At 45.6% G+C, this 25,010-nt stretch overlaps 1 protein-coding gene across 2 annotated transcripts; it reads left to right on the forward strand.

Moving 5' to 3' along the window:
• Positions 1–8,315: 8,315 nt before the first annotated feature.
• LOC135401021 (condensin-2 complex subunit D3-like) lies at positions 8,316–24,201 on the forward strand. 2 transcript variants are annotated; one of them, XM_064633121.1, is made up of 10 exons: positions 8,316–9,844; positions 11,956–12,271; positions 13,260–13,421; positions 14,143–14,321; positions 14,549–14,646; positions 15,686–15,829; positions 16,099–16,253; positions 18,819–19,005; positions 20,705–21,909; positions 23,129–24,201. In XM_064633121.1, exons 1-10 carry the CDS (start codon positions 8,538–8,540, stop codon positions 23,864–23,866), a joined length of 4,491 nt encoding a protein of 1,496 aa, XP_064489191.1. In that variant the 5' UTR covers positions 8,316–8,537; the 3' UTR covers positions 23,867–24,201. The 2 variants fall into 2 exon arrangements, with proteins under 2 accessions (XP_064489191.1, XP_064489192.1); XM_064633122.1 differs by having other exon boundaries at positions 23,132–24,201.
• The last annotated feature ends 809 nt before the right edge of the window (positions 24,202–25,010 follow it).

Consider the following 25,010-nt stretch of genomic DNA (forward strand, 5'->3'; position numbering starts at 1 on the left):
CCTATATAATTACTTTTTTTTTTTTTTTTTTTGCCCACAGAGTAAGAAATAGCGGTTCTTCTTCTTTGGTGCATTGTGTGCTATGTATGTCACAATGTCACAATGTATGTCACTGAATGTCCGAATGTCCATTAGTTGAGTTAGTGGGACGTTCCGTGGTTGTGGAAAAAGTGGGACAAATGGTCATCTATTGGACGTACGAAAGACGTCTACTGGCTCTGTGCGAAACTCCCTGGAATATATCCAAATGTCCAGTTCAGGATCTTACATGGATGTCACTGGGACATAGATGGTTTACTGGAAACGGGTGAATTTCGTTCCTTTTGCATTATTGTCATGGTGATGGAATCTTCCATATAGCGAAGATAAATTTTTGCACTTTAGTGCCCCTTTAATGAGACGGACAATGGTACAGGACATGAAATGAAAATGCATGGCAGTGTGCGAGAGAATAAATGAAATGCAACAGTAGCGCAGCAGTCGAGATTTTATTTTAGATATCAGGTATTATATATGATTACATGTACAAATTTTATTTTTCATTTTTTTAACATCAGCGTTAAAAGCAGTGACGCGCGCGCCCGGATCACGCACTAAGTCGTTATTCTTTTCTATGCTCTGCCACGAGCGTTTTAGTTCCTGACCTTCCTGTTTTTTCGTTGATCTCGAGGTTCCAGGTTGCTGATATGAGTAGAGCGAACACGAACAGCGGTTCTTTGTCTTCTCCCGATAACTGGACGGAAGCTAGAACGTGTTCCAAGCTAACCTCCTTGGCGTCCTTCGCGGGTCGACTGCCCTACCGTGAGCGACGACGAACCCGTGCTCCCATGACGCTAGCCAGGGAGGAAGCCATTTCTTTTCTTGCTTCCACAAGGAAAAAGTTCGATAACCAGACGGAGACCACATCGACGCCCATTCTACGAACAGTCCATAGTCCGCACCAGGAAGCCACTCTTCTTGGAGCCACCTCACAAGACGCACTTTCTCAGATTAGCATCGAACACCAGAATCCTTCCAGGACCGGACACTGTTTAAATCGCAGCTACGCTAGTAATGCAAACTTGGTTGAGATACAAAGTACAATTCATGCACCGTCGCAGTCCTCGGAGCCAAGGTGCAACCACGTTACCTCAAGGCATGACCGCTCGCAGACTTCAACTACGGCGCTGATGAAACGTTCTAGACTTGCGGGTTTGTTTGACGTGCGCCGCGGAAGCATAAGCACTACCGGTGAGAGAAAATATCCTGAAAATGGCCGTCCGAGTTCGTCTACAAAAACTTCCAAGAATGTCCTCAAAAAGACGTTCGCTATTTTTAAGACATTGGACCGTCCGGAACGTGAGGGTAACCTAGTATATCCAGAAGTCAGCTCCACTGACACAAAGGAGAGCCCGCAAAGCTCCGGCCACAGCATATCGTCAGGAGACCTCGAGAGTCCATACAGCGTACCAGACGAAGAAGAGGAATCTGAATGCGAAGATGATACTGCGCCACTTGCAAAAATAGTAATGTCAGCCAAAACGAGTAGGCATGTGGTCTCCCAAACCACAAACTTCATCCTATCGGCAGAATTGTCCAAACGTATCGGGACTTCTCCAGAACCATCCCTCTGTGAATTCGGGAACGCCTTACTGGAACCATCTGTGGAGACAGACGCCGTAGAAATAGACTGCAGCGGCACATTAGGACGTACAGACGTTCCCTTGGGGCAACCTCATGTCGAACCATCAACAGTTACAAGTGAAGATTCTCATTGCGTTGAGTCGTTCACAAACAGACAAGATTTCGGCGACGTTCCCCAGTGTGCTGAGAGCAGAGTGAAGAAATGTACGCTTGAAGCTAAGTTGCCTAACCTTCTCAGAAGAGCGACGCCAGTTCTCGAAAGTGGGGAATGTTGCTACGAACGTGCAACAGAGGCGTTCATCTACCACAAGCTGGAAATGGTAAAAGGAGGTTTGGGGAACGTGTCTACACGGCGGCGGGATGTCAGCGGAACATCGCTCGCGAATGACGAACACTTCGATTATGGCGCACAGACAGACACGAATAACCCTTTCCTCGACACCTCGCCAGTTTCAGGGGTGAGAAACGTCCCGAGCGCTATATCTAAAAGGAGATTCAGACCTACTGTCACAAGTGGAAGTCGTCGCACGTCTGAGGGGGATGAACACGCTGTGGAACCCACAAGAACGTTTTCGGAGGCCGTTGTCCCATTACCCGGTGTGGTCAATCGTTATTTGTCTTCGCAAATGTTCGATGTCGTTCCAGAGGAATCTCCTCAGAATTCTATGTCGGTGTTATCCCGAAATACCGACAGAGAGGCTTCCAATCCAGTTAATCCTGTACTTTCTGATGAACCAGTTGTCGGTCAGCACCATCCGGAGAAACGCCTCATTATCACTCGTAAGGCGATTATATGGCCTGCTGCTATTGCACTAGTTACTGCTGTGATCTTTGGTCTGATTGTCATGAAGGTACTTCCCAGCAAGGACGTCGAGGCACCTGTTGGGGGCTACCACAAGATTTCATTTTCTCACATTCCTTCCAACGCTACAGAGACTACGGCGAAACTCCAAGAAAACCACTACGACACTTGTTCATCAGATTTCTGCCTCCGTGACGGGTCCTACATCAAAGGGCTGCTCTCCTGGGATTTGAACCCGTGCGACAATTTCTACCAATTCGTGTGTGGTCGCTGGAAGTCTACCATCCAGCGGAATGTGAACTATACCGGTTCCCCGGTCACTGCGCAAGAAGATCTAGTCCACATTCTTGAAGACAGAGTAAAGACACTATTAGTTCAGTCTAGCAGCCACTATGAATTCGAACCGCTACTGAATATCTTCAACGAATGCATGGATATGAAGCAAACCGACACCGAAGATTGGAACCCGATGCTGGACCTTCTTTGGTTGGCGATGCTAGATGACTTCCCTTTCACTTCTACCCCGAAGAACATATCCGTATGGCAGATATCAGGAAAAGTATTGAGGATATCGGGCACCGAAACACTCCTCAGTGTTCGAAAGACAATTAACCCGTTTAAAAACGTGGCTGTCCTGGCCGTCGGACATCCAACTGTACTGTCCCCTGATGCTGGAAACCACGCGGAAACGACACAGTTTTACAATTCCACTGCCTACATTTCTTTGACAGCGCTAAAGAAACAACGAAGACCATCAAAGTACTCGCAGGAAATTGCTAATTTTGCAGCAGAGCTAGAAGCGCTGTCTTACTACCGGGATGTCATACCGAAGCAGCACGTGTACAAAGTAGTGGCGCTCAAGGAATATGCAGAACTCTACAGTTTTATGAAATATGCGTACGATGGCATTGGTGACGACACTGAAGTGATGATTGATTCGACATATTTTCTCGACCGACTACTTAATCTCGTTCGCCAAACGGAACAATACATCGTCTTAAATTACATAGGGGTGCGTCTAATGTTGGAAGCGTCTGCTTTCGCGCCTTCCGTCGGCCACCAACTCACTGATCGTCTCGTCCATAGCATCTACAAAACACAACGACCTTCCTTGCCACGATGGAAGCTTTGTCTTAGAACAGCAGAGCGTGCCATTCCGAAGTTGTTTGCGCACGCCAGTCGTCTGGCCTTGCAGGAAGATTTTAAGATTGACGCCATTCAACGGCATTTGAAGGCACTGACCGAAGAATTGAGTCGTTCGTTAGATAACGTGCCAACCTTCGACAAGTCTTCAAGGAATCAAGCCAGAAAGATAATCAACGATACTGATTTTATAATTTTCTACCCTCTGTGGCTGGCTGAGAAAGAAAAGCTACAGGATTTCCTTCGGAGAATGCCAAAGATTTCTCCTGGACAGGGTCTACTCTCCTTCTACACACTGCGTGGCCATAGTGCCTATGAGGCTCTCCAACAGGGTACGGAAGAACAGTGGGTAGGGTCCGTGTTCGATACTGATTGCAGGTACAATGGTCGCACTGTGTACCTTCCGCCTTTACTGTTCAACTTGTCGCTGGCCAATGCTGGTGGTGGCGAAGTCTTTCAGCTCCCTCATGCTGGCGTGCGGATTCTGCGCTGTGTGCTGCACATGCTCTTGCACGAAGTCTTTGCCGATAACGCGACTGCGCGAGTCGGGTGGTGGCCCAATCTCACCAGTTCGTTCATGAAGAGCTATCAAGTGTGCTTACAGGAGTACGACATCAATCCTGTTGGAGCAGCAGAGATGTTAGAGACCACCGCAGTCATGACGCCTGTGCTCAACGTCTACAAAAAGGCACGGAAAACTGACGTACGGCTTGAAAATTTCCAGGGCTATGGAACCACTCAGCTTTTCTTTGTCTACTATGCTCTTAGGTTTTGCAAGGAACATGCAATTGATAACGGCACCTTGATATCTGACGCTTCAAGAAATGCAAACGTCCCGCTTTGGAACAGCAAAATATTTCAAGAGACATTTCGCTGTCCTGTGGGAACTGGTATGAATCCTGCGAACAAATGCGTGGTGTGGCGCGAAGCCACTTGATGTTCACCGGTGCCCGAACTGAACTGCCATGCATATTTCGTAACTGTCGTGTGGGGTATCTGCATGCTTCATCCCCTTGTATTTGACTGAGCGTACCGGTGTATTAGGACAGTCAGATACAACCGTAAGCATTAAATAATGCGGATTATTCAAATGACATTCTGGTATACATCTGCGCAACGATGCTGTCTTTTTTTGTTATTTTGTTATTTATGTTTTCTGCCATGGATATAGTATAGTAAACGACAAATAAGTAAGGTTGATAGCGGTAAACGACACCCACGACACCGTCACGAAAGGTGACGTGAGACAAGCACAGTGCTCGAGCGCGTCCTTCGGCGTTCTGAGAGTACAAGAGCAGACGTTGGGTATCACGTGAGGTGTGGTGATGCAGGTGGCGGGAGTGGAAAGCGCCAGACGCCAGGATGGCTCCACCGAGGAAGGTTCTTAGTTAAGGTTATTGTGTACTTGGAATACGAACTCGTGCGTAGCAAAAAGTTGCGAGTACCAAATGTGGTACAGCTGCTCGGAATAAATTTTTATCCGCACACGACTTAGAAAAAAAAAAGCTATGAGAGCAGCGTAGATAACCTTTCTTTGCAGTTGAGCAATGCGGCGAGGTGGACATGCCCTCGATATGTAACTACTATAAGATACTGATAATGATGATGATGCTCTTTAATTAGGGGCTTTCGGGCAAGCTTGAGAGAGCAGAATGAGACGGAACCTCGTTAAAAGCCATTCTTCTTTTTTTATCCTGAAATGATCCCGTGCGTTGAAATATCCATTGCCGAATATTGCTATGCAAATGAGCCGAAAGCAAAACCGCGCGCCTGTGGAGCGTATGACCTTCATCGCCGTTGGCTTATCTGGTTCGCATAGCGGTTGATCTGGACAGCAGATCAGCACCCAGTAGAGTGGAGTGGAATGCCGTTGATAATGAGCGGTCTGCCTGTCATAATGGCGGCAAGTTGCTCATAAAAAAATGAAATAAATAAAAATAAGAAAGGTACGCGAACCTGGTCACTCGGGGAGTCTTGTCTCTGGAGGCCTAGCTGGTCGTGCTCACGCGCGACAGCGCATGTCGGCAGCAAAGACTACGAGTATGTCATACGGCGAGCACTGAGGGAGCGGCACTAGTCCTGGGAGGTAAAGTTAAGAAAAGTCGGAACACAGGAGAACAATTGTCAATGTATGAAGATTTCGCAAAGTCTCTAGTGGCACCTTGGGGAAGGTATGTTATGCGTTGCAAGGAGGAAGAGTGTTGAGTCATAGGTAGGTTAGGGGCGTGTTTGCAACCCTGTGTGCCGCAGAAAGGCGAGGAGTCCTTGCCGGACGACCTTCCGGTGGTCACAGCTGCACATGAGGTAGATGACGTCCATCAAGGAAGTCTCCGCAATGCTCACAGATCGGAGCGCCTTGAACAATTCGCGGCGCTCTTCCGAATAACCATCACAGCTCATATGATATGTGTTAGCGTCTCCGGTCTGTTGCAGGCAGGTGAACCACCTGGGGTCGTTTCTGCGGCCCCATTTATACTTGAACTTTCGAGTCCTTGCGCTGGACGTGCGGCTACGCGCAGTAGCAGTGAGGCGTCGTCCCTGCTGAGGCCCGAAGTGACGGTAAAAGGCGCTGCTGTGCACTCTGCTGTAGGTTTGTCGGGATTGAATGACCAGGCGTGGCACCTTATGGCCTGTCGACAGACGTATTGGTCAAGAGGAGTCCTGAAGACCGTCTGTGTCTGGGCAGCCTCTTTTGCAAGTCGATCAGCTTGCTCGTTTCCCGGCACGCCTTTGTGTGGAGGTAGCCACTGGTGCGCAATGGTGCTTGCCTTGGCTGGCTAGCTGCTGAATTTGTGTGCGGGCACTGTCGGCGATGAGACAACGCTCGTGGCCATGCGACAATCGGTAAATGACTGTTTTCGGGTCCGTGAAAATCACCGCATTCGTAGGTGGTTTCTTGGAGAGGGCGATCAGAGCCTGGGAACTGCCGAAGAGCCGTGTTTCCGTCGACGCGCAGGTGAGAATGTCTCCGAGGGCGTCTTCTTCGCGTTCGCACCGCAATATACTCAGTGAAAAGACCTCGGTAGATACGCCGACTTTCGCTTACCAGTGTGAGGGCTGACATGACCATGCTCCGTAAAAACGGTGTTACGCTCCTGGCTGTACAAACACGTACGACGCTAACCAAAAACGGCATTCCACGAGCCGATCTCAGACATCTCCGCGAGCCGCAGACACCATCACTCATTCGCGTCGGTGGTGAACGAGGAGTAAAATGGCACTCTAGTTTCGGAATCGACCGCGACGGGTGCGATAGTCCTTTAAAAGTCCGCCAACCACGTCGTTGCTTTCAGCTGCCGCAGCTCTGGAGACGAGCCGGCATCAGTCGCGTGGGCATGCAGTCACTGGTAGCCGCAGAAAGCCTGTATTTCAAAATCGCCTGCGGGGATTGGATGACATCTTGGCTGGCTGCTACAACCGTGCCTGCTACTACGTGCGAAGGAGTGAGAGGGGGCCTTAAGCAGGTCTTCTGTACCTAGGTGGCGTTGGCTGTGCTCCCCGCGCTCCTGAGGCGCACGATTTCGGTTGCGGCTCGTTTGCATAGGAAAACTCGACGATGGATATCTTAACGCACGTGCTCGCGTCTCAGGACTTCTAAGTAACAGAGTGGCATTCAAAGAGGATTGTCTCCCATTCTGATATCTCACTTTTGCACGGAGCCTCTAATTCAAGAGCTAGTAAATGCATGTTAAGTCTCTAGCAAAGTAGAAGCAGCAAACGCGCTCTTGTGCGCCTGTCTCACACAACTGCAAAAACGGCAGCGCTCATCTGGTGGAGCCAAAAATAAGAGCACCGCTATAACTACCAAACCACTACTCGCAGCCGCAAGCTTTCCTTGAAGAAAGAAGTTACTGAAAAGGTTAGCCAGCGGCAGTACTCGAACCCACATCCTCTGGATTGCCTGTTCAGGGCTAGAACGGCAACAGCGTGCTCTTACTTTTATGTGCCTAATGAATGATACATTGACACATTATTTGTTAATTATTAGACGGGGTTATGTGCAGACGTCTCCGTAAGGCATTTTCCCAACACCCCCTACTGCCCCCAAAACCTTGCAACACCCCCAAAATGCCTGCCAGAGAGACAAAAAGAAAAAGCCAGAAAAGCAGCAAATGTGGGTGTCACACCCGCCTACGGACCCCCTCCCCCCCTTTCCCGAGACGAAAATCCTAGGATTTTCCTCCCGAAAATCCTCCCTGTTTGCCGTACAGTAGAAATGCATCGCTGTAGAAGAGAATATTTTGTGCAAAACAAAACCACCGAAGGAGTGAGAGGAGGCATGATTGCGTACCTTGTACGCCTTGTACCTTGTACTTAGATGGGTAGAACCTTGTACCTTGTACTGAAGTTCTGTAGCAGGGGGTAGCGGTGTGCGCAAGGATATTCATCTCCGGGTGCGCGATTTCTAGGGGGGGGGGATGCCGACAAACGTTGGATCTGCTGGCTTTATGGGCTGCTTTGACGTTTTGGGGAAGTGAGCCAAAACACAACATAAAGACTGCAACTGCCTCTCACAAGATGGCGGCCTCCGTGCTGTCCACTCTTGTCGATTTGCTCGCTGTTCTCTTTTATAGTTTCCTCCTTCGGCCTGGAAGGACGGAATTAAGCACTCTCGTGAATTTAGAGTTTGTAATTGTTGATAATGTAAAAAGCAAACGAAGACAATGTACAAATAATGCAAGACAGAAATTTGCGTACACCAACAGAGAGATTCAACGATTCAACATCCGCAGTCTACGTACATTGGTGCGTGGGCCGTTACAATTTTTAGTGGCGCCAAAGGAGAAAGGAGGTTTTTCCGTATTCAGTGAACCATCGCTTCAATGAGGTAGTGCTTTGGAAGTACTTCTCGCAAATGCCTGCTTACTGTGGCAGAGCTCTTCAAGTGTTATTTGACACTTGCTCAGCGCTGCAGTGTAGCGTAACGCAGTGACATAACACATAACGACGCCGCATTTATTCAAATGCCATGGCGGATTTCGAAAGTGTGGCGGGTAACGCCGTTGCTGTTTTCACAGAACTTCCTCTGGATCTTCTAGAAGAAGAGTGGATTGAGATAGCGTGGGACGGCAAGTACACGAACGTAACTCCTCCAAACCTAAGTTTTGAACTGGATGACGGGAATGTGGCCTCACTCATTAACCAAATCTGTAATGCTTGTGACGCTTGTAAACAGTGGCACCGTGTACCATCACCTCAAGAAAACGATGGTCAGGATGACGAGCTGTGGAAAACACTTATGGATAGTGGCGTGCATCACAAAACGCTGTTGGGGCTGTTGTATGGCGGCATTGTATTAGGGAGCACAGCTACGGCTTCTCTCAATCAGAAAAACATTGCCCTGAGCTTTGTGAAGCTATACTTCAACCTAATCCTCGTTCCTGGTAGCAGAGCTTACGGCATTTTCCAGGAAAGCCTTTTTGAGCGCGCCGTTCAGTGCCTTCGTCTGCCAGACAGAAATGTTACTTCCCTTCTGACAAGCGACACTTCACACAAGGGATCACAGCCCTCAAGAAGCGGCCGCCAAAATGCTGGAAAGAAACGGGCGTCGCAGAACGATGACTCATCCTTAAGTGCAACCTCGGGGAGCTCGCACCACGAGAACGAAGAAATTTCCAAAGAAGCCCTTTACGATCACCTCACGTGTATGACTGATTGCTTGAGAGATTTTGCCCTCTTGCTACAGTCATTCAGCATGCTGCCTCATGGTGAACTCGCAGAGGCTGTAATTCAGCAAGTTTGCGAGCTCACACAGATCGACATTCCAGGTTCGCACCTGACATTTAGCAGTATGTCGCAGCTACGGCATTGTCACTACAAGTACCACACGCTTTATGCGTATGCAACTTTAAAACAACTGTGCCTTCCACTACATGGATGCCCTGCAGACAATTTCCTTACCATTGCAAAGCACTTGATGCCCAACATACTCATGGTGTCGGGGACTGGTACAACTGTATCGCGAACAGTTTCAAACATTCGTGACCACACTATTTCATTTTTTTTGCACATCGTGGAGCACCACAACGAGGGTGACATGGAAGACGTCATCAAAATTTTGATCACCAACTTGGCCTTTGAGGCAGTGGATAAGTCCGACTTTCGGTTGAAGACTGCTCAAGCCGTCATGACACTTATGAAGGCCTTGAGTGATGAACGATTTTCAGCACTAGTAAGCTGGTTTGAAAAGCTTCTGCACTCTTCCCATAATAACCTGCGGATCTTTGCTCTGGAGATGACGGCGTTACTGATCTGGGAGGACAGAGTTGGAGACGGGTGAGCGAAAAAAGTGTAGAATTAAACGAGCGTAGTTTAAGCAGCAGTAGTTGAATAGTGGCCGTATTCTAAAACGATCCTTGACTCTACTGAGTGGAGGAAAGAAGCGCTCCTTCACCCGAGGAGCCGTTGGTCTTCGAGTTAGCTTCAAAGCTACGGTGTAGTACTCGAGGAAAGCACAAAGGTTTTACTCTGCTCAGGGGGTGTTTCGTATCGAGGTTGATTTTTGAAACACAAAACCACTCTCGAGGGGAAGGAAAAATAGAGCCCTAGTTGTAGTTGAGGTTTGTAGTTGTGAGTGCCTCTCAGTAATTTATCCATACCCCCCCCCCCCCCTACACCCCTTAACAGCCCCCCAAATGTTCAGTGACACTCCCTAACTTTTTCACCGATGTACACCCTACAGGGGGTGCCCTTGCGATTTCAGTTTTAGACACATGTCTGTAATGATATGTTAAGCTGCGATGACGTAACTATAATAATGACCCCCCCTCAATTTTTTTAACACCCCTTCGTGCTTGGGATTCTGGATAAACCACTGGTGCCTCTACGTCCTAAACTCTGACTGTGCTATTATGTTTGAACTGAGAGAACTTGAATCGTGGCAAGTGTCAGTGTCGGCTAACATATGCTGTTATATGTGGTTCCTAATGCCAGGTTAAATGTTGTCTACAAACCTCTGCTATCACTTCGAAATTCTCGTGGAAGACAAGGTGTCTACTGTATTGGGAAAACTTCCACGGATGAAACGGAAGTAGTATAACTGCTGTACTGCACGGGAACACGACCCTGCAACCTCCCGCGCTGCAAAACATGCAAGCACGTTCAACACGCTAACTCCATCAAAAGCACTGCGAGCAATTACACCCACCCCGTTAACCACGCATTCACATGCACAAGCTCCAATGTTATATACTGCATTGAATGCGGCGACTGCTCTATGCAATACATTGGTGAAACCGGCCAACAAATGAACAACCGCCTTACCGGACACAGAACCGACACGTCCAACAAACTCCCCAAAGCAGTCGCCGAACACTTTAACGTTCCTGGTCACAATTTTGACAACATTAAACTATATATTCTAGAAACCGGGTTTAGATCCACACGTGACAGATGTGATAGGGAGTCTTATCTCATATACAAGTTCAACGCTCTTCACCCGTCCGGTATCAACAAATCACAAGGCACCCTAGAAACACTTCAAAAATAAAATATGCTTTTCCCATCTACCTCCATTATCATCTGTTATGTTCTGCATGGCCACTGCTTTCTGCTCTCTTTATTGCATGCCACAACTTTGTATTACAAATATATATTAAAAAAAAAAAAAAAAAATTTGCTCGTTCTGGAATTTTCCCCACGTAACCACTAACCTCCTTATCTTTCGCTATGCTTGCGAATTCTTGCCTGTTGTCCCGTTTCGTCCACGTGTTCGTGAACCCTCCATTTTTCTGCAACCGGTCTGTAGCCTAGATCACTACGTTCACATAATCCCCTCCACACTCTAACAAAGCAGCCATTCACTCCCACCGTAAAAACCCGTACGGACCTTTCTTCCCTCCGGGCTGTTGACCCACAATTCGCATGAACCTTTAAACACGTCACACCTAACCCTTTAAATACCATGCCAATGATGAGGACGGTGCCCAGAAGAAGAACAGTCTCTGTTCGAAATATCGGCGGCTTCTGTCCTGAGGCAACTCCCTTCCTGCTGTACTGCATGACAGTTTGGACATTTATGTAGGATGGTGCAGGCTAGCTCCTTTATTTATTTTTTAAACGCCATTACCTGAGGAGAACACTAGAAGCATTTCTAGTTTTAGAAACTCGACGAGCAAGAATCCTTTGACACAGGCTCTATATTACTTACGAAGGAAGAAACACACTTTATTTTCTGGGTCCTGCTGCATAACATGCTACACCTGTGGAGTGTACTTAATAGCAATGCATCATTTAGGAGGGGAGGGTGTAAAACGCTGTCTCTGTTCTTGTTCTTCGAATATTGATCGTGTTGTGTTCGAGTCAGTTGTGTACGACAGTTAACCTATGTAGAATACTTAGGCTGTAGTGTATGTGACTGGCACATCAAGAGGTACTTTCACCCGCAGGAGGGCCAGCTTACTGCTTACTGCGATGGGTCGTTGCAACGACAAAGCGTCAACAGTGAAAACAAAGGCGCTTGGTGTGTTGACAAGTGTGACCAGTGAGCCGCCTTCTCGATGGGTGCCTCTGATCTGTCAGTCGGCAGCCACAGCACAGGAGAACGAAGGCCCGACTGTGCGAGCAGACCACCTCTCACAAGTCATGCAGATGTTGGCGTTGCGAGTTGAAGATGATAAAGTGCACGTCCGACGTACTGCCCTCGGCGTGTTGGAGAACGTGCTATGCGCTTCGACAGACTTTCTGAAGGAAAAGTACATGAAGGTGCCAGTTTTCGCATTTCCACGCTTGCTTAGGGGGCGGACAGGTTGAAACGTTAATCAATTTTGCAGTTACAGTCAAAGCTTGTTAACATGACCACGGTCATTCCCACTGATTTTGGTCACAAAGCGAATTGTCATATTAACGAACACCACGCGTTACGAGTTGTACTATGCCCCCTACGTAAGCTTCAAAAGGTAGCTGGTAACAGTACAAATAATGCAGCATTTTAAAATAATGCGTGGATTTAATGTATGTATGCATGGTCGCTCTTTGAATCTAACGCATATCCTCTTCTTCATTCTAGCTCTCAGCTTAATTAATGCATTAATTATTTAATACATTATTTATTTATTTAATTAATTAATATATATTAATACACGCTGTTCTCATGCCACGCCTTTTAGCTCTTTACAGGGACTAATATGCACATGCATACGTTCAAATGCAACCTCTCAGATAAACCACAGACTGACGCTATATGCATGAGCAAACAACGCGGAGGAGCAGTTTGAGACATGCTAACTTATCGGCTCCGATAACATTGCGAACTGGCTAAAATAGGTGAAGGTGCACTGCTGTGAGCACAGCGGTGGCATGCGGCACCGGCTGTCATGCAGCGAGCTAGCAAGGCCCACAGAAGGACACTTGAAGTACTTCAGTGGAAAGTACAGCAAAAAGTACTTTGAGTAAAGTAGAAAGTATTGTTCAGCAGGATGACTTGAAGTAAAGTAAAAGTACTTTAAGTACTAATTAAGTACCAAGTACTTCAAGTACTGCCCATCACTGCCAATGAGAGGACGCTCGGCACTGTGGGCCTCCTCACAAAGGAGAGAGAGAAGGAAAGTATAAATTGCATATCCTTTCACTCACAAAAGAAACAATAGATGACTTCCATTCCTTTTGTGTTGGTCTCAAGATAATGGGATTTTTCGTTCTGCTAAGAGAAATTTTTTTAGTGCCCCCATTTCACAGGATATTTTTGTTGTAGATAATGCAGGACAGATGCCGCGACCCCGCTGTGTTGGTACGGAAGCAAGCTCTGCAGTGCCTTACACGGTGCCTACAGGTTCATTCAAGTTGCGATGCTTTTCTACCCTTCTGGCTGGAAGGTGCCTTACCAGCTGTGCTGGATGGTGAAACTTCAGTGCAGGTATGCACTTAATATTAGTAATATTAGGTCTGCAGTGCTGCATAGTTTGAATTGCATGAACATTTGCTCTGGAGTGAAGCAAACAGGTGTGCATTCCTGCTACTATCGTTCAAAGTAACCTGTTACTGGTTACTTATGAATTATCTATTTCTATGCAACTGATACCACTATGTTCGCCATCGGCTGGCAATCTACCCGGTTGAATCTTTTGTTCCAAAAGTGCTTAGATATTAAATAAACAAATTTTAAAGATCAGCACTGCTTCCGCAGAGTTCTCCGGTGGCGCGACGTCACTCCCTAAATGGAGGAGTGAGAGGGCGACACTCGGAGGAAAAAGGCGCCATCCAGACACCTGCGTGGCAGCGGCATTCCTTTTTTCAAGGTCGCGCCCTCATTGGTCCTTAGGAAGTGACGTTTTCCCGTTTTTCTATATAGGGAATTCCTGCATAGTCTCAACATCCGTCGTCTGCTCTTTTCACATATTCCGTCGAATAACAGTCAAACTGAGCCACTCTTTTGCATAGGATTTTCGATGCCGTGGTCAGTGGTACACGAGGAATATAATGACACTATATTTTGAAATCGGCTGGAACGGATGTGACTGTCCCTGTAATAGCCTCCTTATTAAACGTCCTTCTTTGTTTAAATGCAATAAATGATTATGAAATGCTTATACAAGCTCTGGAAAGACCAACTTTTGTGTATCAAACTCATCCTACAGGAGAAGGCAGTGGACATGGTGGAGTCTGTGCTCATAGCACCCTTATTTGAAACCAGTGGTCCTGGAGGCCATGACTTGACGTGGCGTCTCTTGTGCCATTTAACGCAACAGGATTTCTCGGAATACCACAAGTACTTGCAAAAGGCCGTTGGCATCCTAGCAAGAAATGGCAAGCTGAGGTGGGTAGTAGATATATTTTATTGTATAAGTACTTTGCTGTGCTATAACTAGAAAAACTGTGCCACATTTATTTACGCTGACTTCTGTGCTGTGATGTTGCCACATCAACTTGCATTGAATTGTCAATTGACGATCCATTGCTTCAGCTCGATGACGGCCTTCATGCTCTAATCGCACGAGTACTTCAGACTGCTAACAGAGAAATTACTTGTATTTCAATTGTTAGAACTGGTGTGCTGAAGCGACTGAAGCCACACATCGGTGGGGTAAACAATGCACCAGCATGGCTTCTGGCCTCCAAGTATGCACTTTTCACAGATTTAGGTAAGCATTTTTAAGGCATAAGATGCTGCTTAGAAAACTTTGTGATATCCTTATTGTACTGCATTTAATCTTACAGTGATAGTTTTAAGATCTTACAGTGATAGGCACTAATTTGCATTTTTGGAGATTTTGTTTTGTCCCTGCTTTATTACTCAGTGGTTTGAGCTGTATAATTTATTACAGGCCTCATTGGCCACCACACGGTTTGAAATTCCTGTGCAGAGAGATGAATGCATAGGGCCTTGTGTTTTATGTTTAAACCCAGTAAAACCCATTCTTCCCCTCCCCCGCGGGTTAAGATGCGAAAGTGCCCAAAAACTAACGTGGCAAAGTGCAAATTCAGCCACCAATACGAGCGCTGGAGAACGCTAAGCACGGCACATTCGGCACGTCCATTCCTCATCTCATGTTCATCTAAAATGCGAGAAGCTCTCTCCTTTTATTTTCCACCAGAAAATCTGCTTTTCCACCTGATATTGACCGATCTTACCCTGTTTTTGGCTCCTGGAATAACGCCCAATGTTCAACAAATATATAAAACGCAAACACACAAGGCCCTATGAATGTGTGATGGCACTGCGATGGGAAAGGGGGCACGAGGACGACCCTCAGCACCATTTTTGGGCGACCTCAGTCGTGCGAGAGATTTACCTGGGTTGCTCCTGATGCGGAATTCTTCGCGGCCCACTGCAGAGAATACGTGCGGAGGAGGCTTAGAACAGGACACTCGCGCGTTGCTGTCCTGATGAAATGACACGGAGACGCCACAGATGAGGAGATTCCCATGCTTGATCCTTTCCATAGGTGCTGACCCACTGATGATTCTCACCACAGAATATGCATTACTCCTGAAATGCATAAAGTTTAATCAAAAGGGGCTGTAGCAGGGGTGGTTGGCTTCGAACATATTTAGTTAATTATGCTCAGGAGCTAACTTTTCCTTTTAAGAGCAGCATGTGATGGTACTGCTGTGCCATTAAACTTTGGATTATCATCAGCAGCATGTGATGGGCAATGACTATGTCAAGTTTCCCTGCAGGTGAAGCTGAATTTGCTATAGAGTACTGGAACCATGCTTGCGTGGGTGACAAGGTGGCATCCACGGACACTCTGCACCATGTCTTGCTCGTCATACATAAGACAGCCCATCACCTGCCGCAATCGCGTCTGAAAGATGTCATTGGTAAGCTGGTGCTCAAAATGCTAAGTGAAAAGTTAGTTAGAAATGCTTCTGCTAACATCAATAACTAGGCCCTTGCTTTCTTTCCTTTTTTTTTGCTTTTTTGTTTGATCAGGGGGTCAAGGTTCATTGTCAGTGATTTTAGGGTTTTACCCTAAGTGACAATAATGCAAATTTAGGGCATAATGGGCATGGAGGTTCTCATGCAAGCCCTCACAATCCTCTACTAAAGCTTGGCCTTAATTTTACCATTTTGGCCATTTACTTTCCAGGAGAGTTTGAGCAAAGCCTGGAGGATATGACATTATCCGTGGAAGTACTTCCACAAGTGGTAGACTGCCTGTGCGCCCTTAGTCACCTCCTGTGTAAGGGCAATGATGAGAAATGGTTCAGAGCTATTGGCAATTGGGGCAAGAGGACATTAGAGGTCAGTCATCTTGTTACTTTGAGTCTTTGTACTAGGAGTACAGCCACCAACTAATTTTTCTGACATTTGAGAGACATAAAATGTGCCCCAGGTATCGAGACTTCAAAATTTTTAGTCTAAGGTTAAAGCTCACGCTTTTTTACTAAGCCGCTCTTCAAATTATCCAAACGGGCCTCAAAAGCTGTCAAAAGCTGATGATGTTGATGCAGAAGTGTGGAGTACTGACACATTTTGATCGACACGTCTTGCACAAACATCTTGTCTGGCTCTAGATAGATGCAGCTTTGTGTCACATTCCATGGAAGCTTTTCCAAAGACGGCATTACCTCTGACACCACGTGGGGGGGTCTGCACCTCTTGAGATCATTGACCCCGTAGTCATCCAGTGTCATAGTCATTTCTCTTAGTGTCGTAGTTATCATAGTTCTCACTATCAGAACAGCATTGTTCATTGGTACGTGCCTTGTCCACGGGTAATTCATCCACACGTGTTTGAGTGGTAATGTGCAACTGTCTACCAACTCACATTTGGGTCATTCCATGCCAAACGTCCAAGACATTGCGCTCGACCATCTCCAATTTCTTTCCCAATACCAACCAATAAATTGTGGTTGATTGTTTCCATGCAGCCAATGCTCTCCCGGCTTATTTTTGACGTAAAAGAAAATTTTTTGCTCCATGTGTCCGCCTGTTGAAGATTGTGATGGGACACGTGACCTACCTGGTGAAAAAAAAAATTCTAACAAAATAGCTTTTTTGCAAATTCCAACCAAATCCCTTCTGAGTGAAGGCAAACATTAACACTTTCGTGCCAAGGCCAGTTGAAGGTTGCTCGACACGTTGTTGTCTAGGATGCATAGAACGTGTTAAAAACATTTTGAGGCGCGCAGGCTCGGAAGAGTACGCACAAAAAATTATTAATTTCGGAAATATGTTGAGAGGGAGCAGCTGCCGTTATTTATCACGGGCGCCTTCCCGAGTCACGCGCTCTGCAACATGCACGTCTAATCCTCCTAAGTTATCCCAAGTTATATGCACCGCGCTGTCACTTCGATGCGTCTCGAGGCTGTGGCTCACGGAAGTGCCTCCTTCCTTTGTTTCCAATAAAAAAATTAATAAATTGGGTCTTGCTTTCTGGTTTTCCCATATTTTACCGGCTACCAGGAGAATTCTGATCGCAACATACAAGCAAGCACTTTCATCCCTATCGTTCGCTCGAAGTCTTTTTTACACGTACTACTTCAGTGGGTGAGCAGACAGGAACCAGCACTGTGATTGTAATACATACAGGAGTTATCGTTATATCAAATATCATAATAAAAGGTCTCGACCGCATCAACTTATTGCCTGCGTTTCAAAACCTAGTGGCATCACACTTTTGAAGCAGTGTAGTCAAGCATGTACGTGTAGGCTCTTCCTCTGCTTACGTGCATCTGCTGCATCATTGAAACCATTGTCAGGGCGGTCCGAAAGTTTGGGGCTTGAAATGTACTGTTTAGCGTGGCTCCACAACTGTCGGGAGACACACATACCGAAAGATTAGGTAACTCCGGGGGCCCAAATGCATACACTGTTTCTTGAAGTGGTTTGAAATGTTGGACACAAAAGTACATTTGTTCTGTGCGGAGCTGTTTGATAACAGTTGTGTTGCCCAAAGGCCAGTACGAATTTTACTGTCTAATAAATTGGCTGGTGACTGTAGCTCTAGGACAGTAGTGCGTTGTTCTTGCATGCACCTCACGCTACGAATGTTGCACTGATACCATCTAGTGTACATAGGCCCTTGTGTTTCCGGGTTTGATGTTTTTTTTTTTTTTTTAATGTGTACAAGAAGCGGGATTTATGTTAGGAGCTGTAAAATGGGATAAAGTCGGGCACTCTCAAGTGGAAGATAAAGAAATGAGCACTTCTCGCGTTTTAGATGCACATAAGATGCAGAACAGCCATGCTAAATGTACAGTGCCTAGCTTCCTCCAGTACCACCCATATTGGTGGTTGAATTGGCACTGTGCTAAGTTTTTGGGATTTTTCGGGTTTACACCTCAAATGACGATGATGCAAGTCTGAATCGTGTGTTCGTGTTGTCACTCTGTGTTCCCAGACTCAGGCTTTTACATTATGAAGTTCATCCACTGGCCTGCATATACGCCATCTTGTCACATGCAAATCTGAGGGTGAAAACGGGTTTCACCGTGTTTAACCCTAAATTACGAGGCCCTAAGTATACGCCATTGTAACTGTAATTGTGTAAGTTGTTTTTACTACATTAAAATGTGCTAGCAATTAATATTTTGCTTGATTTTGGCTTCTTATGTATATTTACAAGTTCGGTACTTAAGTGGACATTTACAAGTTATAGGCTTCGTAGAGTACACATGATAAATGGCACACTAGAGTCTCTTCGGATCTAAGTATCTACATTCAGTAGTCCCTGAAACTAATTTGGATGAAAAATCTTAATTAGATAAACAAGCACTACATCAAGTTGGAGAACTTTAGGTTATTTCCTTGCACAAAAATAAGGGTGCTGTGACACAGTGGATTAAGCAACACTGAACTGTGCAGCGTTGCCAGGCATATTTGTCTCCTGTGCTGCTGAAGTGTTCTGTGAAAGTAGAAGATTCCGAGGACCAAATAGTACGCCACCTTGTGCTACTAGGGGAAGCTGCCCAGCGTGCTCCCAAAGCTGTCACAGAACAAATGCAGGAACTTGTTGAGAGCTGTGTTTCTGCACCATACGACAGTGAGATGGGTAAGGCATAGCGTAGTTTCAGTTTTGGTTCAAAGTATAGACAGTGTATGCTGTGTTTTACCAAACGTGTCATAAAATTCTGTTGAAAAATCTGCTTGTCTGAACATTATGTGATCAACGCTATCTATCCCGGGCGAAGATTTTGCCGTTAGTTCTGAGTACTCTTATCGAATTTAACTTGCGAGAAATTCAATTTTTCCAATTGAACTCCGAAATGTGCCAAGTCAACCTCACGTTCCCCCCCCCCCTAATTTTTTTTTTTTTTTACAGATACAGAAAGGGTATGCATGTGTTACCTCACTCTCTACATTCACTGCTACAATGTAATAGCTGGGAAAAATTGCGAAAAACGTCCTTTGGAAGGGCACAAATTAGCGAACGCACGCCCAGGTCTTCGCAAGAAGCAGCGATGTGAGGGGGCCACGTAGCTGCCCTTTCACTTTTCATTTTCCAACCTCCCCCTGATAATGGCAACAATGCAGTTACAATAAGTTACAATGCAAAGTTACCTTAAAGAAGAGAGGAAAAGAAACAGGAAGGGAAGGGTGACCATTTTCTTTTCACCACATTTTGCATTAGCTTGACGCAGAACTGAGCTTAGCCGAAAATTTGCGCTCTTCGAAAGGACGTTCTTTTTCTTTTCTTTTTTTTTTTTTTTTGTGTGTGTGTGTGTTAGGAATGTATTCTGTACAAGAATTCGGTAAATCCTGCGTGCGCTCTCTATTTCTGTCAAAAATACATAAGGTTGACTGGAAAATTTTGGCTGTCGATTAGAAAAATTCGATTTCTCGCTAATTAAATTTGATAAAGGTGCTCGGACGTAAATGGCTAAACCTCCACTGAGATGAATAGCATTGATCCCATAGGGTTCAGACAAGTACATTTTTTAATACGATTTTTTTTTTTTTTTTCACGTTAGTTGAAACACACTGTATAGTGGTGTTTTGCCGTATATAGAGCAATAAACAGAATAAACAATATTTTTTTATATGGCAATTCAGCCGTCCTTGAAAGCTGAGTCCATTTTGACAGCTTGCAATTACTAGGAAAAACATTTTGACATAGAATTTCTTTACAACCTTCCTTAAGTTGTGAGAACATAAACTGTTAGTGAGCAGAAGTGTAAATTGCGGCACACAACCTTCCCATGTGTTTATGAGAACAAAGAGTGCAGCTTGCCAGTCTCCCTCTCAGGGGGTGCCACAAGGCTTCATCCATGCAACTGTACCTGACCCAACTATAGTCGCGTTCAACTTGAGGAGGAAGAGAAATCTAGTCCGTCGTCTACATACGCCGTTGGAGATAAGGAGACACAATAGCGTGCCAGGAGAAATACTGCAGTGCCACCGTGGGGGAGGGCTCGTGCAGTGTCGTGCGGCCGGTCTTAGCAGCCAATGCGGAAGCAGAGTGAGCGTGATGGACTCCGTTATCTGGCGGAGGGACGACCGTAACCTCTCTGTGTCCAACCGTCCTATCTGCAACACAGTAATATTTGGAGAGCTGACGGACTAGATTTCTTTCCCTTCTTATGTTGAACACAACTATAAATGTGCATTTGCTGATTTCAAGCTGCCACCCTCGAGCTCGAGGGTTCTATTCTTGTACATGAATATTCACCAGCTCGCCACCATCTCTCTCTCTCTCTCTCTCCCATTTGTCAAAGCAACTTACGCTGTTGCCGTCTCTGTGCCTCTTGCAGGAGCTACTGCCAAAATGAATAAAAAATCCTGCAGACGAAAGACTCCCACCAAGCACCCTGAACCAGATCCGAAGGGACTAACTGTGACTCCTCAGATACGTGCACATGCGTTTATTACGGTTGGGAAGATGTGCCTTCAAAACGAAGTATTTGCTAAGCAATCTGTTGCAGCCCTTGCCAAGGAACTGGACAAGTCCAAGGATGTCACCATACGGAACAATATCATTGTGATCCTCGCGGACCTGTGCAAGCGATACGCGGTTCTCGTCGACCCTTACTTGCCTTACGTCATAGCTTGCCTCAAGGACCCCAACCCGGACCTTCGCCGCCTGACTCTGGAAAGACTGTTTGTGCTCCTGCAGCAGGACTTCATCAAATTACGAGGCTCCTTGTTCTACAGCCTCTTCACGATGCTAGTTGACAAACGCAGATCGATATGCGAACTTGCGAAATATGGCCTCGGCATCCAGGTGTACGCTCGTCATCCGCACGTTTTTTATCAACGGTTCACAGAGACGATGTACCACTTCAACAACGTCCCCAGAAACCTGGAACAGCACGATGTTGCTCTCGAGAAATCTGTCACAGACTCTTTGCTCGCAGGAAGAAATGAAGCGGAACACCGCATGATAATCTATCGCTTTCTTCTCGACCACATGAGCGACGAAGAACGTTTCAAATTGAATCTCAGCATAACGCAGAATGTCTTAGCACCCTGCATGCAGGAAGGCAACTCGCTTATCAAAAGCTGCCCCGACGTGCTGAAAGACGCACTGGCTGTTTTGTGCTGCGAAGAGATCAAACTCAGGTCGATCACAGCAGCCGATGACGCGACTGAAGAGGATCCAGGTCGTGCAGTGCTCAACGCGGCACGGAAAAATATTCTGAGCACTTTCGTGAAGAAGAACCTGATTGAGAATGTGATACCGGTTGTGATAGAGCTCAAACGTCACCTCGAAGCCGAGAGGTCACCGCTGGTGCACAATCTTCTGCTGTTTTTGAGGGAGCTGATGAGGGACTACAAGAATGAGGTGAAGGACATTTTAGCATTGGATAAAAATACAGCCAGCGAGGTTGCATTCGATTTGAAGAAGCTGGATGAGAAAGAGACAGCGGAGAGAGAAAAAGTGCACAAGAAAGTTCCAGCAGAGATACCCGGAACACCAACGACCTCCAGAACTAGGCAGGCAGTGCTGCAAACATTGGTAAGCCATTAATGCAAAAACTAACGCATTTTTTAAATTTATTGTGTCGTCCACAACATAAAGCGAGAAAGGCACCGCTTCTTTTGCTCCTTTCTTGCCCGATCAGACTTAGCCACCACAGTCCTCCAATCATGATGCTCATGGTAGCAGGCATACTTACGGCATCTTGCACTGAAATTTAGTGGAATGTTAAACAAAACACACCAGGCTCGTAGATTCATGTTGTACCTTAAAGTGTGTGAACTCTTGATTCTGGGCTTGACAAGCGTGCATGGATTGTTAAGACGACATGCCAGCAAGAAAGATAGCCTTGATAGCTTATCCCAGGTAGGAAAATGACTTTTACATGATGTTTTAAAGCTAGGTTTTGTTACTGTAGCAAAACTGACTGTGTGCAAGGCATTCTAACTACAGCACATCCCGTTTTATTCCTCGGTTTGTCCACAATTACCGGACGGTCTCAAGCTCTCAGAAAATGCACCAAGTTCAACTAAATCAGCCATGTGATCAGTTTCCAAAACTCATCTCTCCCCCCCCCCCACCAAAAAAAAAAAAAAGGGAGGAAGCATCGAACATTAGTTTCATTCAGTTCTTGTTCAGCAAAAACTAAGGTTGATATAGCAGTTTTTGGTTTGGATTTTTTGCTGACATGTTTGGTTGGTTTTGCTCTGTCAGTACCCTTTATTGCCAAGGGTGGTGCTTCAGAGAAAATTAGACGTACACACCACAGAAGTAATTTTGTTTCGATTAAGCTCTCCGAGATTTAAAAGAAAAGCTAAAGAGAATGTTTCTTCTTCGTGTAAATTCCACAGCACTGACATGCGAACATGAAATGAAAAAAAAAAAAAAAACGCATCCACATGCCATATCGTTGAGCCTGTTTTGTACAGCTCTCTTTGCATGTGGTACTGACATGTTGCTGCATTGCATTTGTGTAGTATTACAGGGGAATAAGTTATCAACGAAAAATAAAGAGAGAGAAAAAGGTCACTCATGTCCTCGCATGACAGTAACAGCCATTACCCTGTCATTTTCATTTCCATTTTTGTTTCCGGTAATGGAGGAATGTGGTACAAATCTGTTTTCTTTACTGTTGCCAGCTCCAATTTTGCAAATACTATGCCGTTTCTGTTTCTGTTACTATTCCCTGCTTTTAACATCCACATAAAGTATAAACAAATGTTATTGCTTGCAAACTTAATTAATTTTTAATATCCAGCAGGAGTCAGCCAGAAGACTCAGAGACAGTGCGTTGAGACAAAAGTCGCACGCCGACAAAGGTCAGCCAGACGACTGTCTCGAAGAATGCACAGTGGGAACTGAAGTTCATGAACAGCTAAAACAAGCAGTGTCGGGGGTACAGCCCCCCACAGACATGCCAGTGGAGGAAGCTACATTACATGAAGCAATGAAAATCGATAAAGTTGGAACAGGCGTCGAAAGGCATCTGACTCAGCACGATGATAGACTGAACGGTTCAGAGCCTCACCTGAATGCGGAGCAACAACCCACACCTGGAGACAAATACAGCAAAAGTGAGCAAGTCGGTATGGCAGGACAACAGTCCTCTGCGGGCAACTCAGCCGTAGAAGCTCACACATCGCATGCGTTCAAAAGTCCACTCATAAAAGGAAAACGTGCATGCCGAAAGAGCCCGGTAACTTCGAAAAAAGAAAATGAACAGCTTGCTGCACAAACCACACCCACTAGGCCAGTAACTCTACGGAAGTCTCCCAGGGGGAAATTATTAGTGGACGGGAACGATACATTGACATCAATAGAAAATGCAGAAACGAAGACACAGAGCACACCTGAGAAGGACGACGCATTTAAGGTTCCACAAATGAAAAGGCAACTTGTCAAAGGGAAAAAACAGAGAGACGTGGAGACAAGCACACCTGTAAGGAGAGGCACTAGGATAGCTCCTTTCCCGTCTGATGTCAGCCTTATCAAGTAAGCACTGAAGCATGCATAAGGATGTGGTGATAAGCATGCAATGAACTCAACAATGACAATCAGCCGTTTTAACAGACTAACGGTTTTTAATGTTGCCCATATTTTTGTTCGTTTTTACCAGAGTAGGAGCTCGGTATGCAACACATTTTTGTGTGGTATTTATTTTTTTATTCAGGAAGTGTCTCACATAAATTATGTGCTCACCTCATATGTCTACACTCCCTAGATGTAGAGTACTCCTATGAAGGGGAGATAGGCCTTCTGTCAACTTGTAATGAGTTTTAATTATCTTAATTATGTATCTTGGAAAAAAGAACTTTTGCCTTTTGTACTGAACTGTTTCTGTGTGCTTATTTTGTATCATTTAGTGTCTCCCATTTCTTATTATTATACGAGGCATCCCACGTTAGTTGGATCATGGTCCAAATAAAACTTGTACGCCATATGTAAATGAAACCAGCTACATATCATTGGCTGCACGCCTTATGCAAGTCACTTAACATTAAGTCATGCAAGTCATTAAGTATGGAATCTTTTAGGTGTCAGTCTTAGAGCTCAGTGTCAATTGGAAATTCAAGGTTCTAGAACACCTTCAGAAACCTTAGATTGAGTTGATTGCAATCAAATGCCTCTTATGTGGTTGATTCTGGGTGTAAACCCCCCTCTCCTCCACTAGTACCTTTGGTAGTGCATTTGGGAGAGGGAAACGAGGTGGAAATCCTCCTCTCCCATGTGAAGTCTCTATAGAACCCCTCCCCAAATACTTTCTGGCTACACCTCTGGCCCCACCCCACGATGTGCTCTTAATACTCTGTGAATGAAAGCCTGCTGATTTATTCTGGACCAATATGGCCACGGAGGCCATGCTGGAACCAAAGTTTGTTCATTCACAGTGTGCAGGTGTATTGTCACGTGTTCTCTTCCTTTTTTTTTTTTTAAATTCTTGGGCTTTCTTTGGAGCCTGAAAAAAAAAAGAACCATGTAAGGAGTTCTTTGAATTTGGGGCTTTTGAAAGCTGCTCTCCATCTTTCTAGTTTAGACTAGGCTAAAAAAAAAATGGATATAAGAGCATTCTATAAATAATTAATTGAGGAAATAAGCTCGGCTCAAATTCCATTGGAAGGAAAAAGAATCGCTACAGCACA

This window comes from Ornithodoros turicata, chromosome 7 (genome assembly GCF_037126465.1).
Source record: "Ornithodoros turicata isolate Travis chromosome 7, ASM3712646v1, whole genome shotgun sequence".
Classification (NCBI taxonomy): Eukaryota; Metazoa; Arthropoda; class Arachnida; order Ixodida; family Argasidae; genus Ornithodoros; species Ornithodoros turicata.